Here is a 16,715-nt window from a genome sequence, read left to right as displayed (position 1 = left end):
ACGGAGAGAAGCTCGAGGAGATGACCTCCATATCTCTCGTAGAACAGGCTCCTGTTGGCCAGGCCCACCTGTCGGGGTCCGGCTCAATGTAAGCACTCCCCTTGGGCTATAAAAGGGAGAGCGCACTCGTTAGAAAAAAGGATTCAGAGACACAAGCACAAGTCCAGGCTAAGTTCCAGGCAGGCTTACACAATCAATACAACTCCAAAGTGGACGTAGGGTATTACGCTTCGGCGGCCCGAACCACTCTAAATTTTCGTATCCTTCCTGCGCTCATCTGTCCACCGATCGAGCGCCCCTAAGTCTCCTCCAAACCCATCCTTAACTAGGATTAGGCGGGTGCTTTCCGCCACCCGGCTGGAGAATTCCTTCGACAATGATGAACCAGAAACTAATGAAGATACTAATGATGCAGTCTATATATTTAACCAACAATTATATGGATGGACTATTAGATTGGCAAAAATTGATATGGTAGTAATGTTCATTTATCCTTCAATTTTTGTCACACAAAAAAGATATTCTTTTAGTGAGATCTATTTAATTAAAACAATACTAGCTACCAAGAAAAACATGTGTAGAGAAGCGTGTGGAGCCAATAAAATGCTTAGTTAATGCTGCCTTTTCTAGTTCCAATGCACATGTATTTATTGAGGATTTAGAAAATTAAATAAATAACGCGATTTTAGATCACAAGTGCTATAAATAATTAGGGGGCAACGAGATTATTTCTTATGATCTCGTGATTAGTAATTTGTCTGAAATTTTTTAAAAGAATAGTCCTATTTGATAGAGGGAACCTGCCGGTGTCACTTTCGGTTCTTCTACAGGAAAGACATGTAGAGTGAAAATGATCAGTAATAAGCGTAATTCAACATCTTATTTTCCCATTCAACCTCTGTATTATAAATGCACTGTGTTGAGTCGAACCGCGCCTAGTTTGCAGGGTGCATTTTGCGATTTCCTACGTTTTTTCGAATGGAAATCCCGGATATTCTACACGCAAGGATTTTTTTTAAAGAATACACGCAAGGATGGAAGGCAGTAGAGGGAGGATTAATGGGCGTCGTCCCGCGACCCGCATCGCGAGAAGCCACGGGGACTTGAGCGCCCAAGCCCAAACGGTCTTTCCCGTGGGGCCCAGCTGTCATCCAGTCCAGCGCAGCCAGAGATCCTCCCTCCCCAAAGTTCCAAATCGGCCGCCCACTGCCCGGGAGCAGCAGCAGCTCGCGCTCCGCCCGCCCGCCGCCGTCGCTGTCGCGGTCCGGTCCTCGCCGCCCGCCGTCGCCGCATAAGCCTCCTCCTCTCTCAAGGTGCGCTCGTGGCCCATCGATTTTCGGGGGGGAGAGGTTCGATTCGTTCGGGTTTATTTGGGGACCTCGACGCCGGAGCCCCCTCCGCTTCTGCCATCCAGCATGCCCCGAAGCCGCCGCCGCCGCGATCCGCGCCGATCCTACCGCCGTCCGTCGCCGCCTCCCACCTCCCAGCCCGAGCCGTAAAGCCTATCCTGAGTACCCTCCTCCGACCTCCGCCCGCCCGCCAGGCGCCGCGCTTGCTGGCCGCTCGCTTAACTGCGATACCGTGTGCTGTGTGTGTCTCCACTTATTTCTTCCAACTTCTGAGGATTCTCGTGCCGCGCAGAATGGCGAGGGAGCTCGGTGGGCGCGCTTTAGGCGCTCTCTGGCGCACCCCGGCGCGGGCTCCCGCCTCGGGGCTCGGGAGCGACGAAAACGCGCCGCCGCCGGGCGCTTCGGGTGCCGCGACTTCGCCCCCCGCCCCCACGGACCCCGGCGCCGCCTCCCGGCCTCCCCTCCGCGCCATCCAGCCGCCGCAGCAGCCCCGGTGGCCGGTGCCAACGCCCAAGAAAGGTTTGGGGGGTAGGCCTGCGAGCAAGACGCCGGCGCGGCGCGGCGCGGTGAGCACTTCCCTTGGGCCCACGAAGAGCCTGAGGAAGCCGGCGTTGAGGTCGGGGTTCTCGACGACGGTGGCGAGTTCTGCGGAGGTGCCGCCTTCAAAGGTCCGAGATGCCATCTTATTCTGGGAGGAGAATCGGAGTTTGCAGGTGAAATACATCTACTGCTATTATCCCTGTTCCATTTTTTGTAGTTATTAACTGAGTTGAGGCTGCACAGTACTGTTTTCAACTCATACATGACCTTTAATTCGCTTGAAAGATTACAGAAAATCCTATTGATATAAATGACAGTACAACTACTAGGGATTTGGGGGGGCTATAGCAAGATTAGAATCAAACATTCATGTAGATTGCACATTCATCATCCTTCATATTCATCAACTTGCTATCCTCCTTTTCCATCACTATCCCTGCCGATGGCACCTTGAATGCCTTCTTAGTTTGATTTTTGCACCTGGAAATGCTGCATTGCATCAGTTATGTCCCAAGTTAACATAACCCAATAGAAAGAAACTTGGCTGACCTTGGGGTGGCTTTTTAATTAAGAAGAAATAGGCACCCGTATACATATTCGCCTCAACACGAGGACTTGAACTTTGGTGGTCTGGGCATTCATGCACATCCTCGACCAACAGATCTAGGCTCAGTTTCTGTCAGCATAACCCAATAACTTCCCATATGCGCAATAGCTTCCAAATTTATATACACTCTTCCACTGCGGTGATTATGAAAATGAGATTACTTGTAACATTATGCTGTTTTATTTTGTGGACAGAATGTTTTGCCAACATTACAGCAAGATGACTCTCAAGCACCTGCAAAGGTAGAATACTGTTCTGATGATGGTTTCATGAGGAACTCAGAAGATATATTAAGCCTGCAGCTGGAGCTGGACATAATTAAAACAATTCTTGTGGAAGAGATAAAAGCACGAGCAGAAATTGAAGTCAGGACATCTGCTTTAGGTGATGAGCTCAAAGCAGCAAATTTACATATCCTTGAAGCTTACAGGCAGAAGGAAGACGCAGAAAAGGAACTGAACAGTGCAAGGTCTGTTGTGGATGCTCTTGAATCGCAGCAGATTATTTTGATTAATAAATTAGATGAGCTGAAGAAGAAACTAAAAAGAATGCAGGCATCACTTGAGAAAGCATGTAACTTAAATACAAGGTACCAACAGGATCAGACTTCTCGCAGTTCTGCTGAGCAAGAAATGGACGAAGTCCGTAGGCAAGCTGAGATGGAAACTGCTGAGGTGATTATATCCTTAACAGAAGAGCTATCATCAGTCCGACAGCAGCTACATGCCACTGAAAAAAACGAGCTGTTGGCGAAACAAAGCCTTGGTGAAATTGATAGAATAGAGCTTTTGTTGGATGAGTCCATCAAAACACTCGTGCAGAAGGAGGTTCTTGAACATAACTATGTTTCTTTGCTAAGGGGGATGGAAGAAAAGATTAGTCAGCTAGGGTCACAGCTAGACCAGTCAGACAGATGCTACAAAGTTAGACTGAAAGAACTGGAAATAAAGATGCAAGAAGTGGATGACAAGGCTTCAGCATCACTTATCTCATGGAATGAAGAAAGAGAGGTAACTGTTCGAAAGGCAATTAGGCTTGCTCCATTGAAGTTTTGGTCTTTCAAAGAGTTCTGTTTTTTTCTCTGAACAACAAATTATATCCTTTTCTTTTCAGTTTGTTTCGCATAAAAAACACTTTTCTCTGTCCAGTGAGGAAGGGTTTTGTATACTTGTCTTCCACTTGTAGGAATGTGGTTTTAATGTGCAAAATGTGACAGCTCATATGACAGTGAGTTGTGATGCTTTTTAGATTTTGTAGTAAAATGATGCGCTCTTTGGCTCGTCTGGTTTTGTCTCATGCTGCCATTGATTTAAACCTTATTCACCATGTCCTCTTGCTTTCATACAAAGTTGTCAAAGAACTCAATTGTACTTATGGCATATAGTAGCATTCTCTGGTCACTTCACTGAAGCTCCAAACTTTCCACTGTTGTCCAAAAGCAAAAGTAAACCTACTAATACTGTTTGTATTCTTTTTCCTGTATAATCCTTTCTATTATTTTTCATTTTGCAGATAGCAGAGCAAAGGAAGGCATATGCTGAAGAGAAGGATGAAGAAGTCAAGCTTTTGGAGCGGTCGATTGAGGATCTTGAGATTACTGTATGCACATTGGAAAAAAAGGTGAGTCTACCACTCCTGTTTTATTCGTGTCAATTAGTTATTTTTCGTGCTTTCTGAACAATGATTTTTGCTATTTCTCCCAAGATGGACATCATGAAGGAAGAAGTAGAACATCAAACAAGGCAGCGAGGAAAAATAGAAGTGGAGCTGCAGAATGTCAGGCAACAATTGCAAGATGTGCCATCCTCTGGGAAAGAAAGAAGCTTCCTGGAAGATGGAATAGTTGATTTAGCTAGCTCAACTAGGTTTGCATGGTTGTGAACTTTGTTACCAATCATCTATGTAAATAGCTGCAAGGCAACAGTGTAACACTCACCTTGAATCTCTTTCAGGCACCAGAATGATATGAACAGTGAGCTACTGGGTGCTCATGAGAGTAGAATATTTCAGAGAGAGGTTTCTCTTGAATCAGCTCCTCAAGTGGAGCACCCAAAGGAGCCTTTTTCAGATGAGTACATGCAGGAGGCTGACCAGTCAGATATAAAGATGGAAAAAGCACAATTATCAGATATGGATTCTTGTGCAAGTGAGGAGCTGGAGCAGATCAGTGCAAGTAAGCATCCTGGGTTATTTGGCAGTGGTGCAGATAGTGATCGGCCCCTGCCTGCATTTGATCTAGAGCAAGTGCGACCGATAGTTGTGGAGCCAGTGATTGAAGTTCTAAAGGAGAATGAGTTGCCTCCAGTTTCCACAGTGCGGCCCAATGATCCTGTGAACTACATGAGGGCCCCTTCTGATGAGCTGAAGAGGCTCAGAAGCAGGAACCACTATGAGGGTCGTAGGACAGCAACAGATAGGAGATTCTGGTCCATAGAGCAGCAGGACTTATATACCTCCATATACAGTAGGGCCAAATTGTTTGATATGAAGTGGATAGACTGGGAACATATTGATAGCATAGATCAGTTTGCTTGTGTCAGGGAGCAATGTGCCCATCTGGGGCTTGAGCAGATCATGAGTTATCGTTGTGATTGGAACAGTGAGCTGATTAGGCAGTTTTACTCTACAGTTCACATCAGTGCCGACAAGAGCTCTATGACTTGGATGGCAGATGGTAGGAGGGTCACTACCAACAAGAGAGCATGGGAAGAGAGGTTTGGCATTCCTGGCGGTGTTCACACTGAGATTCACTCGCAGTTTTTGCTTGATGATGATGACAAGAGGATCCTGTACACAGCTGCAGAATGGACACTTGGCCAAATCAGTGGCCTCTCTCCTTTGGCTAGCATAGCCAATAAGATTATTAGGACGACCATCTATCCCAAGTCTGGAAATACACTTCACGCACATAATTGGAACGTCCTATATCACATTGTGGAGCAGCATCCATTTGACATAATTGCTTTGATCTTTGGTGAGATAGAATTGTTTATTTCGGATCGCAGTCGCACTAAGGACCTGCTGTTATATGCACCGTACATCATGGGGATGATTATGACAGCATTTGAATACGACGGACCTAGAGAATCCAGGCACCATTCCTACAAACCCAGGCATTCCTACAAGCTGAAACGGATAAAAAAAGTTAGTCGTCCACCAGCACATGCAGTACCTGCACCTTTTGAGCAACCTCCTTCAACTTTTCAGCCAGAGGTTGAGGCAGCTGGACATCAGCCTCAGGGAGTTGCAGTCCCGGGGCAAGCCGTGCTACCTCAGGCTATGACACGCATAGATCTCCTTCAGGTTGTTGAGGACGGACTCAGACCCATAAGAGACTCATTGGCCAGCATGGAGGGTACGTTTAGCAGAGTTGAGGGTGGACCCACTCTCCCAGTGCAGCATACCAATAACTCTTCATCTCATATCCCAGCTCCACATTCCTCTCCGGCACCATCCCTTCAGGCTACTACTCCAACACCGCCTCAGGCTCCAGCAGTTTCTTCTGAGCAGGCCAGCAGGATGCACGCTGACAACTCCGGTGTCTCAGCTCAACCAGCTCTTGTGAGGTCAACTCCTTTTAGTCAGCCAGTTCTTGTGAGGCGAAGTCCTTTTAGTCGCTTTCCTTGGTATCAAATGGAGAAGTGATGGGTATAGGTGTGACCGTGTGAGTAGGGCACGGTGGCTATCTTGCACTCATAATCTCAATTATTTTGTGTGTGTGTATATATATATGGACAAGTTTTATCTACACTCGCTTGTAGCTACTCTCACTACCAGTATACCACCATGCGTATGTCCATGTACTCATTTATCATTTTGAGTATGTTCATATACTAATTTTAAGATACTTTAAATGATATGTACGAAAAAATTTAAAAGCATCTTTATTTTTTAAATATATAATGATTATATAATAGTTTTAGTATATAAAAATGAGTATGTCCAAATAATCTATATATCGTCATATAATTAAAGTATATACCATCACAGATGGTCTAGTATGATCATATACACCTCGTACATACTTTTCGTTCGGTCAGATACGTCCTACATCATGAGATACACATGTAGGAGTAATTATAAGTACGTGTAGAATGAATTTTTTATATAAGGATTTCCCTGTACATTTCTTACATTTCTTGTATAAGGAAATACCTTGAGAAGCTTATCCTATGTCATGCTGACTGAGACTTGAGAAAGTAGCACTGTGATGACAAGCACCCACTGTTGATGATGTTTTAGCATTGACCCTTGAATCTTGCAAATACTACAACTTTGATCTTCGTTCAGTTTGTTGAGGTTTTTTGTTAACGTGTTTGATGGTAAATAATGTCGTTGTGCGGTCTTGTGTTTGCTTTGGTTCAGTCTGTCAAGTTTTCAGTTCTGCGGACATAAAGAATGTCCATGTACATTGTCTTAATGCTGTCTGATCATTTCTCATGGAAATGGACCCTCTGAAACTTGTGATTCTGAATACTCGATGTGATCCTAGAAGATCCTTAACAAAGGTAATTCAAGTGTGATCCTTCGAATTTTGATATTGCTTTGGCCCTTGTTCTGAACATTCGGAACTTCAGTAATTTTGACATCAAACTTATGATGCAATTGCATAGGATTAAGTTGTACTTGCGATTTCGTGTTTGCAATTGCAATGTCAGTGTAATTTCCTTTCAAATTACCAAATGCTGACAAGATAAGACTCACTTGTCTACTTATGGGCATTATTTTATTCTCTGATCTTGGATCTGATGCCTTTAATTCATTTATTTTTCACTTTTGTTTTGTTTTGATGAAGATTTTTTTTTTGTTTTCAGTCAAAATGATACGAAGATTGATAAGAAGCCATGGCCGCTGCAGTTTTTGCCATCTTAGCTTGTACGACATCATAGGTAGATGCAAGTATTTGCTGTCAGAGCAAAGCTAACCAAAAAGTTGGCTCCCAGTGGATATTTTTCAGCCTTTGGAGCCAACAATGGGAATGAGCAACTCTGCAACTCTCCCATCGTTCGATGACAACACTAAAACTGATTCCAATTCAGATCAATTCTAAGGATCCAAGCAAGCCTTAAGGTAAAACTCTATTGAATGACAACCTTTTTGCAAAATGAAAACTACTATCACCAAGTTTGTTTGCAAGGAGACCCTTTCCTTCTTGGGTACCAAATTAAAATTACAAGCCCATAAAATTTTATTTTGTAAGACAACATGTCTTCTAGGTTGCATAGAGATCTACGCTAGCATGTTACAGAGATGCCAATAAGTTCATATATACAGGATATAAATTACATTGTCCTCATTGCTAAAATTTCTCCTAGGTAGATACAAGTTTGAGGTGCAACTAGATGTAATAGTGAACCGCTGATGCTGGTGCCCCTAATGTGATAGCACTGAGTAGTCTTGGCACCGGAGGCATGTCGAGCTCAGAAAGGCCCTCAAGAAACTTCACCACCTCAGTCATGGTCGGCCGATCGAACTCGCTATCCTGAATGCACCAGCACGCAACCTTGCAAACTCTCTCAACCTCCTCAAGATTCGCATCGCCACGCAAATTCGCATCCACCAGGCTTCCAACCTCTCCGCTCAGAAGCTTGCGCGCAGCTCGCAAAGGGAAAAAGCTCGAATAGTCGCCATCCTTGGTGTACTCTTGGCTCGAGTTCCTCCTCCCGGATATGATCTCAAACAGGACCATCCCGTAGCTGTAAACATCTACCTTAGATGTAACCGCGGCTCCGCTAATCCATTCCGGTGCAAGATACCCAATAGTTCCTCTCATCGTCGTGACCGCATGGCTAAATTCTCTCCCCAAAACTTTCGCCATCCCAAAATCCGCAATCTTAGGTACAAAAGACGCGTCGAGAAGTATGTTCTCCGGCTTGATGTCGCAGTGTATGATGCAATCCCGGCAACCGGTGTGCAAGTAGGCTAGGCCTCTGGCAACCCCAATGGCAATCTGGTACCTGAGACTCCAATCCAAAACTCTGCCATTAGCGTTGAACAAGTGCACGTCAAGGGAGTGGCTTGACATGTACTCATACACGAGCAGCCTCTTGTCGCCCTCGCAGCAGAACCCGACCAGCTTGACTAGATTGATGTGCTGGATGACCCCAACCGAGCTCACCTCTGCTCTGAACTGCTTCTCTCCCTGACGGGCGCCGTCGAGCCTCTTCACCGCCACGGCGAACGAGCCACTCAGGTGCCCCTTGAACACGGAGCCGAAACCGCCTCCCCCTAACTTCTCCGAGAAGTTTTTAGTCGCGTGTTGCAGATCGGCGTGTCGGAATGCGATGATCCCAATGCCGCCCTGATCATTGTCAGGTGTCTTCCCTTTTGTCTTCCAGATCATCAGGCCGAGGATTAGGAGGCCCAAGAAGGCGGCAGTGCTTGCACCAATGGTAACACCGATGCTGGATAATCCACTCTTCTTCTTCCTCCTCCCGACATCCGGCACATCTTTTGCAGCGAGGCGGATGTAAAGCACATCCCCGTTTCCACCGGAAGAAGAAGAAGAAGCAGCAGCAGCAGCAGCAGCATCAGGTTGCTGCTGCTGCTGCGTGACGCTGTACAGCTTGCCATGCCAGACGGAGCAGCCTCCTTCCCCGTAGGAATACGCGGCGCAAGAGCAGTTGGCCAGGCAGACCTGTGAGCAGCCATCTCCACTCGTAGCAGCCTGCACTTTCACTGCGCCATGGGGCAACCCGACGCGGTGCACGGCGTAGAACTTGTCCGTCGTCTGCTGCTTGCTGATCCTGTCGCTGCTGCTAGTTCCACAGTCCAGTGGAGTGTTCCTGACGCACCCGTCCCTCCGGTCCCGGAACTCCCAGTCCGTGGGCGAGCTCACGGAGAAGCCCTCCATGCAGCCGCAGATCGGCTCCGCCTCCGCGTCGCCGTCGTCGCAGACCGTGAAGGGTCCGCACACCGCGTACACGTCGCACGGGTGCAGAGGCTGCCGGTAGTGGATCAGCCAGTCCTGCCGGTCGTCCATCCACATCCCCACCAGGCCCTGGCCGAAGACGTCCAGCTTGGTGAGCACGACCGCCGCCTCGTCGCGCAGCGTGTAGGTGATGTACACCTCCCGGTCGTTGTTCACGAACTTGAAACTTGGCATGGCGACGCCGATCATCTCCGGCGCCAGGCTGAAGTAGTGGCCGTTCCATTCCCCGGTGGACTGGATCTCCACGGTCGAGTTCCACGCGAGGTGGCCGACGCCGCTGGGGTCTAGGCCCAGGGTGTAGAGGCCGGGAGCCTGGTCGAGTAGATTCTTCCTCGAGACGAGGCGGCGGTTGAGGCCGGTGACCTTGTCCCAGCCGATCTTGGCGCCGGGGAAGAAGGTGTCCGTGGGGTGGTCGAAGCTCTGCCAGAAGACGTCGGACGAGTTGGAGGCGCTCCGCAGGACGAGGTTGCCGTCGTCGAGGAGCACGGCGACGGTGTCGTTGGTCGTGGTGCTGGCACGGGTGGACCAGACGACGGACCCGGTGGCCCGGTCGAGGATGGCCAGGTTCCCGTCGCCGGAGATGGCGAGCTCCGGCGGGGTGGGGTCGACGACCGGGCTCTCGCCGTTGGCGCTCCAAAGCGGGGTCAGCTTGGGGACCTTGTTGAACCAGATGCCGAGGTAGGTGTTGGGGCTGCTGTAGTGGGAGGACAGGGACTCGCTGTCCATCTTGAAGAAGCCCAGCGCGAACTTGCTGTTGCTGGAGACGAGCCGGCCGCCGCCGGCGAGCCCGTTGCCCGGTGACACCGTGTCCGTGGCGGCGGAGCACGGCGGCGTGCGCAGGGAGAGGAGGACTCCGACGAGAAGGACGGCCGCCTGTAGGAGAGGCATGGTGAGGAACAAGAACAACCGAGAGGAGTGAAGCGTTGGTGTGGAGGAATGGAGGAACATGATTGATGCAAAACTAAAGCTGGTCTAGTTGTTTGGGAATATTTATAAGCATGCCACCGCTGCTCTCAGTCCAGCTCGCAGGTCAACGCGATGTACATCTCAATCACAGTCTGTGCCATCAAATGATACCTTGTGTTATCCTTGAACAGGCTCGAGAAAACATGATAACTAACTTATTAGCTGAATAATCTTCATCGGTCAAGCAGCTAATTGGGAATGCCAGCTGCCCAAAGAATTACGGCATGCCAATTCACGACAGAGTATTATATTAAGAGATCTCTTTTCAAAACCTTACAGGTGATGATGGGCTATCTTTATGTTACTACTACTAATTAGAGCCCCTCGATATTGATCCTCACGAGACACGCTGAAAAATAGATAATTTCTAAACTTTTTATAGAAATCAGAAATATCTGGGCATCAATCTAGCATACTCTAATAATCAAGAACATTAGCTCTATTACATTTTTTAAAAAAATTACCTACCTTTGACATTTTCAGGAAGTGACCCCCTAAATCTATCTTTAAATTACTTAACTCTACCGTTATAATAAATAATTTAAAACTACGACCTGCTAATCTTCATCTAAGTTACCCATGCATGCTATTATAAAAAATAATTTAAAGCAACACCTAAATTTGCATCAAAATTACCACGTATACCGCTATTGAAACTAACCTAAATTGTAGAAAACACTATGAATGCATATGAATAAGTATATAGAGTAATTGCTAGCTAAACCAATCACAACCGAATAAAAGATAAGTACATATCTATGAGTATTGTATTAGAATATTTAACAAGTGACTGAGGAAAAGCTAATAAGCATCCAATTTTGATTGTTTCTTATGGGCTCTATTTCTCTTGGAATTTTTAATACTTACATCTTTCAAAATCACTAGCCTGTGCTGGAGCACGAGTTGATAAACTAGCCGGTATAATTACACGTAAAAGCCGTTGCTAGTGACTTGATTTATATATGTTTGTTGTGATCGCATGGCTGTTGACTCTACAATTATGCTGTTTTAGGAGTTTGAGAATGCTGATGAATGCATCTGCATATACATGGATCATTGATCGGCTAGAGTAAGTGGGGAGGAATGGAGGAACAGGAATGATGCAAAACTAGCTGATCCAGTTGTTTGGGAATTCCAATATGGCTCTCATCAGTTCACAGTTGGCAGGTCAACGTGATGATGCTCTGGAATGTGGATGTACATCTCAATCACAGTCTGTGCTATCAAACTAAATGATATATACTTTATTTTTATTATCTTGTCATTGAGCAACCTAACCTCAGGAAATATAAACAGCTAACTTAGCTGAATTTTCTTCATCACGGTCAAACCTCAACGTTTGGGGATGGCGACTCTACAGTAAAAACTGTTTTTATTTTATAATATCTATTCTGATCCAACTCAATATGTGCCAACAAAATACGCCATCTTTATCCTTGAACAACCTAGCTTTATCGGTCAATCCTCAATGTTTCGTTTGAGGTTAAGTTGGCAATTGCGCAGTAAAAAATATTTTATAATTAGTTTTACATAATGGCTATTCCAGCCGAGAACTCCTTTAAAATCTTTGCAGACTAACACACAATCTGGTATGAGGACCGTAGCCTCATATATGGCTTAGGTCACTGGCACATGGGTCTAAGCCACTAAAAGAACTAAGTCCATAGGAGAGGCCTTTGGTACTAGCTCCTAAGAGTCATGTGATGTATTTGTAAATTTTCCATTTTGTTGACCAAAACTACATGACACCGTCCTTGTATTGTAGTATCCTCTCCACCTCAAAATATAAGGTGTAGGAAAACCAAGATTTAAAGATCTACTACTTTTAAGCTTTTAGTTCATGAATAGGAGCCTCTTCTTGTCCTAGTGCTATCCATTATAGAAGAATTGTTGGTGGTTTGTAGTATATTTGACTTTGATCAGGCTACATATCTCATTTTCAATTAACAGGCCGTATGAAGTTATACTAAGATACCTCAGGCAAACAATCGAGCTAGAACTTCCTCATTGATTGTACTGTTTCAGATGCAAACTGGGTATGATGCGTTACTGTCGGTACATACGGACAGGGGTACCTCTTGCTAGGGTGTCCAGCCCCTTAGCGTGTCACTGCCGCCTCATAGGTAAGGGCGCGATGGTGTCCGGCTCCGGCGTGTGCGCTAAAAGCATCGTGGTGGACGCGTGCCACTACATGCTCGGCCACCTATCCTCTATCGTCGTCAAGGAGTTGCTCAATGATCAGAAGGTCGTAGTAGTCCGCTGTGAGGCGACCTGCCTCTCCGCAGGCCCCGTCTGTCAGTAAGCTGTCTGGCAGGACCTCCAACCAGATGGGCGCAAGGCTATCCGTATCCTCACCTTAGTCCTTTGGGTGACGGGGCATACGGCCCGGGCCTGACAGCTGGGATCATGGTCTCCGGACCTCCCTCCCGTGCTCACGTAGGTCCGGTGCCACCACGTGCCCACGAGGATAGGATGCTCGGGAATGCCCTCCACAGGTCCGGACCCCCCGGCGCTGCCCACGTGTGGGAGCCAGACCCCTCTGGGGCCTGTCTATCTGGACTGGCCTCGGGGGCCCGGACCTCCCTTTCCCCCAGGAAGGGGTTTGGTGTCACCACGTGTCGCCTCAAGCTGCCAGGGAGGCAGCTGCTGGGCCAACCCTGCCACGTGCCCGTGGCAGAAGGCCTCCCGTGGGGCGTCAGCCCAACTACCGCATTAAATGCGGGTAGGTGGGCTATGCGTGCCCAAGTCAAAGTATGGCCTGCTCACTGACACACGGAGCAGGTGAGCTGAGGCGTGCATTGCCACAGTGCGCGCGGAGGCCACGGCGCGGCGGGTTAGCGCAGCTCCTACGCCTGTCAGAGGGTTCTAGCCCAACAGTGACAACACGTCTTCCACTGTGCGTAACACTGACAGCAGGCACTGTGCTGGTAAGGCGGCACAAGGCCATATCCTGGCTGTAAATACGCACATCAACTTCCCGATCGAGAGGACTACAGAGAGGAGCTGGAGAGGAAGATCTCCATATCTCTCATATAACAAGCTCCTGTTGGCCGGGCCCACCTGTCGGGGTCCCGCACAATGTAAGCACTCCCCTTAGTCTATAAAAGGGAGAGAGCACCCGTTAGAACACAAGTTTTTTCTCAGGCTCTCACAAGGTCTAGACCCACAAGCTGTCCACAGGCACACTCAAGCAATACAACACTCATGTGGAAGTAGGGTATTACGCTCCGGCGGCCCGAACCACTCTAAATCCTCGCGTCTTTCCCGTGTTCGTCCGCCCTTTGATCAAGCGCTCCTAGGTCTCCCCCAAACTCTTCCTAAACTAGGATTAGACGGGTGCGTTCCTCCACCCGGCTGGAGATTTCCTCCGACATTTAGCGCGCCAGATAGGGGGACTTAGGTTTGGTTTGCGCTTGGTCGAAGCTCAAGACCGCAATGGTGCGGGAAAATGGACCTCACGACCTCCTCTTGGGCGAGGAAGTGGCGTCATCCACGCCACACACCATGCGCCGTCCCCCACCTAGGGCGGCAGCGCGTGCTGCTCCACAGCATGCTGCGGAGCAGGCCTCCGTGGCCTAATCGGTGCCTGCACCGAACGGGCCGCTCGGCAGCCAGGGAGTTGCTCCGCAACCCTCCTGGTGAGGCAGCCTCGCCTGATGCGCAGAGGCAGTGGCGTGACGACGTCGATCGCCTCCTCAACCTGGCACAGGCCTCCCCAGATTCAGCAGGGGCATCTGTGTCCAGACAGCGCCGTCGTCAGGGCGGCGCATCCGGCTCTGTGCACTCTCCATCAGTAAGGAGTGCATGGACCGAGGATCTCCAGGCAGAGCTCAACCGCAGACGTGCGGGAGAGGACGCCCGCGTCTCCATCGAGCAAGCGCACAACCGCCGACTCAACATTGAGGGTCGGGATCTTGCGCCCGAGCTCGATGCGTCCGTGGCAAGGCCGCAGGAACTCGCTCAGGCACCGGTGTCAGGGGTGGGCTGCGCAGCGCTCGTAGACCACCTTCGCGCGGTTGCCTGGCCGTCCAAGTTTCAGCCCCACCTGCCGGAAAAGTATGACGGGTCAACCAACCCGTCAGAATTCCTGCAGGTCTACATCACCGCCATCACGTCGGCTAGGGATAACGACGCTGTCATGGTGAGATACTTTCATGTAGCCTTGACCGGGCCAGCCCGGACCTGGCTGATGAACCTCACTCCGGGATCCATCCAATCCTGGGCTGAGCTCTGCGCATAGTTCACGGCAAATTTTGCCAGTGCGTACCAGCAGCACGGGGTGGAGGCCCACCTTCATGCCGTGAGGCAACAACCCGGAGAAACCCTCCGGACCTTCATCTCCCGCTTCACCAAGGTACGTGGAACTATTCCGCGTATCTCCGATGCATCTATTATCATGGCTTTCCGTCAAGGGGTCCGTGACAAGAAGATGCTGGAGAAGCTGGTGACACATCAGGTGGAGACTGTCACCACCTTGTTTGCCTTGGCGGACAAATGCGCCAGGGCTGCGGAGGGCCATGCGTGGCACTCTGCAACTCAGGGAGGACCCGCTCAGACGGGCGGGCCTAGTGTCGCTGCCCCTAGCAGCGGCAAAAAAAGAATAAGAAGAACCGTGGCTTTGATAAGTCACGGGTAGGGAGTCCGGTCGCTGCAGCAGCAGCGGCTGGAGGCCAGAACTCCTGCAGCAAGCACCCACATCAACAGCGCACTGACCCCGGGTCGTGCCCTGTTCATCCTGGGGCTCGCCACAGTGCCACCGAATGCCGCGAGATCCAGAAGCTCACGGAGCGCCTTAGCAAAAGGCGCGACCAAGCCTCCAGGGAAGGCTCCTTCCCTCCGCGGCGGTCCGGCAAGGAGAAGGCCTCCGATGCCGATGCAGCCGCGACGAAGAGGGAGTTGTGGTATCAAACCCCAAACAAAGACCTCAAGGGTCTCTTCCACCAGTCCGACTCCAAGTCCGGTGGTGACGAGCGCTGCAAGAAGCTGTACATCATGTACGGCGGCAGTTCGGAGCTCGTCTCCCGGCGGGACGTCAAGACCCTTCACCGAGAGGTCCTCTTGGTGAAGCCGGGGATGCCAAAGGCGGTGCCCCACCAGCGGTGGAAGAGCACCACCATCTCCTTCGGGCCATCTGACTGCCCGGAGAACATGGCGGGCGCTGGTGTGCTATCGCTTGTCACGGCCCCCACCATCGCCAACGTCCGCCTCCACCATGTGCTGATCGACGGAGGCGCTGGCCTCAGTGTCATCAGCTATGCAGCATTTAAACACCTGCAGATCCCGGAGTCCAAGCTGGCTCCGTCGCGGCCATTCTCCGGAGTGGGCCCAAATCCCGTTTACCCGATAGGGACCATCTCCCTGCCGGTCACATTCGGGATGGAGGTCAACTTCCGCACAGAGAACGTGCAGTTCGAAGTTGCGGAAGTTAACCTCCCCTTCAATACCATCATAGGCAGACCGACCCTGTACCGGTTCATGGCTGTTGCCCATTACGGGTACTTGGTCCTCAAGATGCCGTCCCCGGCAGGCGTCCTCACCGTGCAGAGCGACAGGACCGCTACCGTCGTGGTAGTTGAGAAGCTCCATGCGCAGGCAGCAGGGCTTGCCCCGGCAGCTGGTGCAGAGGGGTCCGACCCCTCATCCTCACATGCCAAGGCTCCGGCCAAGGCGCCCAAGGTCCGTACATCCGATACGGATGATGTTCCCGTGAAGACCATGCAGGTCAGAGTGGAAGCCTCCCAGACCACCCGCATCGGTGGGAATCTGGGAGAGAAATAGGAAAGCGTGCTCATCGCCTTCCTCCAGGCAAATGTTGATGCGTTCACCTGGGAACTGTCACAGATGCCCGGGATCCCTAGGGAGGTGATTGAGCACCATCTGAAGATCCACACCGATGCTAGACCGGTCCGACAAAAGCCACGGAAGCAGTCCATCGAGCGGCAAAACTTCATTCATGAAGAGGTCCATAAGCTGCTGCAGGCTAGATTCATCGAAGAGGTCTACCACCCAGTGTGGTTGGCCAATCCGGTCATAGTACCAAAGGCTAACGGGAAGCTTTGGATGTGCATCGACTACACCAATCTCAATAAGGCTTATCGAAAAAACCCCTATCCACTTCCTCGAATAGATCAGATTGTAGACTCCACCTCCTTGTGCGACTTGCTGTCCTTCATAGATGTCTATTCTGGTTTTCATCAAATCAAAATGACCAGAGATGATAGGAAGCATACTGCTTTTGTAACAGTGGATGGTCTTTATTGCTATACTGTAATGCCATATGTGTCGGCGTTTAACCGGCTGCCCACCGAGGGATATACCCAAG

General features: G+C 49.6%; 2 protein-coding genes across 2 annotated transcripts; one reads left to right on the top strand and one right to left on the bottom strand.

Annotated features, from left to right (window-relative positions):
* The first annotated feature begins 1,257 nt into the window (after nt 1–1,257).
* LOC112884222 (kinesin-like protein KIN-12F) lies at nt 1,258–6,290 on the top strand. Its single transcript, XM_025949580.1, has 6 exons — nt 1,258–1,313; nt 1,642–2,062; nt 2,691–3,506; nt 4,009–4,116; nt 4,201–4,361; nt 4,449–6,290. The coding sequence occupies exons 2-6, from the start codon at nt 1,643–1,645 to the stop codon at nt 6,139–6,141; spliced, it is 3,198 nt and encodes a 1,065-aa protein (XP_025805365.1). The 5' UTR covers nt 1,258–1,313; nt 1,642; the 3' UTR covers nt 6,142–6,290.
* Nucleotides 6,291–7,658: 1,368 nt separating this feature from the next.
* Nucleotides 7,659–10,315, bottom strand: LOC112887049 (G-type lectin S-receptor-like serine/threonine-protein kinase At2g19130). The gene has a single exon (XM_025953126.1). It carries the CDS (start codon nt 10,313–10,315, stop codon nt 7,835–7,837), a length of 2,481 nt encoding a protein of 826 aa, XP_025808911.1. The 3' UTR covers nt 7,659–7,834.
* Nucleotides 10,316–16,715: the final 6,400 nt, after the last annotated feature.

Source organism: Panicum hallii, chromosome 3 (genome assembly GCF_002211085.1).
Source record: "Panicum hallii strain FIL2 chromosome 3, PHallii_v3.1, whole genome shotgun sequence".
Classification (NCBI taxonomy): domain Eukaryota; kingdom Viridiplantae; phylum Streptophyta; class Magnoliopsida; order Poales; family Poaceae; genus Panicum; species Panicum hallii.
This window is presented reverse-complemented; position numbering and strand designations above follow the sequence as displayed.

What these genes read in the sequence shown, in the direction of transcription:
- LOC112884222 (XM_025949580.1), top strand. Translation starts at nt 1,643, where the DNA reads ATGGCGAGGGAGCTCGGTGGGCGCGCTTTAGGCGCTCTCTGGCGCACC. An exon ending in CATGGAATGAAGAAAGAGAG is followed by an intron (nt 3,507 to 4,008) that starts GTAACTGTTCGA and finishes TTCATTTTGCAG; the next exon opens with ATAGCAGAGCAAAGGAAGGC. An exon ending in TATGCACATTGGAAAAAAAG is followed by an intron (nt 4,117 to 4,200) that starts GTGAGTCTACCA and finishes ATTTCTCCCAAG; the next exon opens with ATGGACATCATGAAGGAAGA.
- LOC112887049 (XM_025953126.1), bottom strand. Translation starts at nt 10,315, where the DNA reads ATGCCTCTCCTACAGGCGGCCGTCCTTCTCGTCGGAGTCCTCCTCTCC.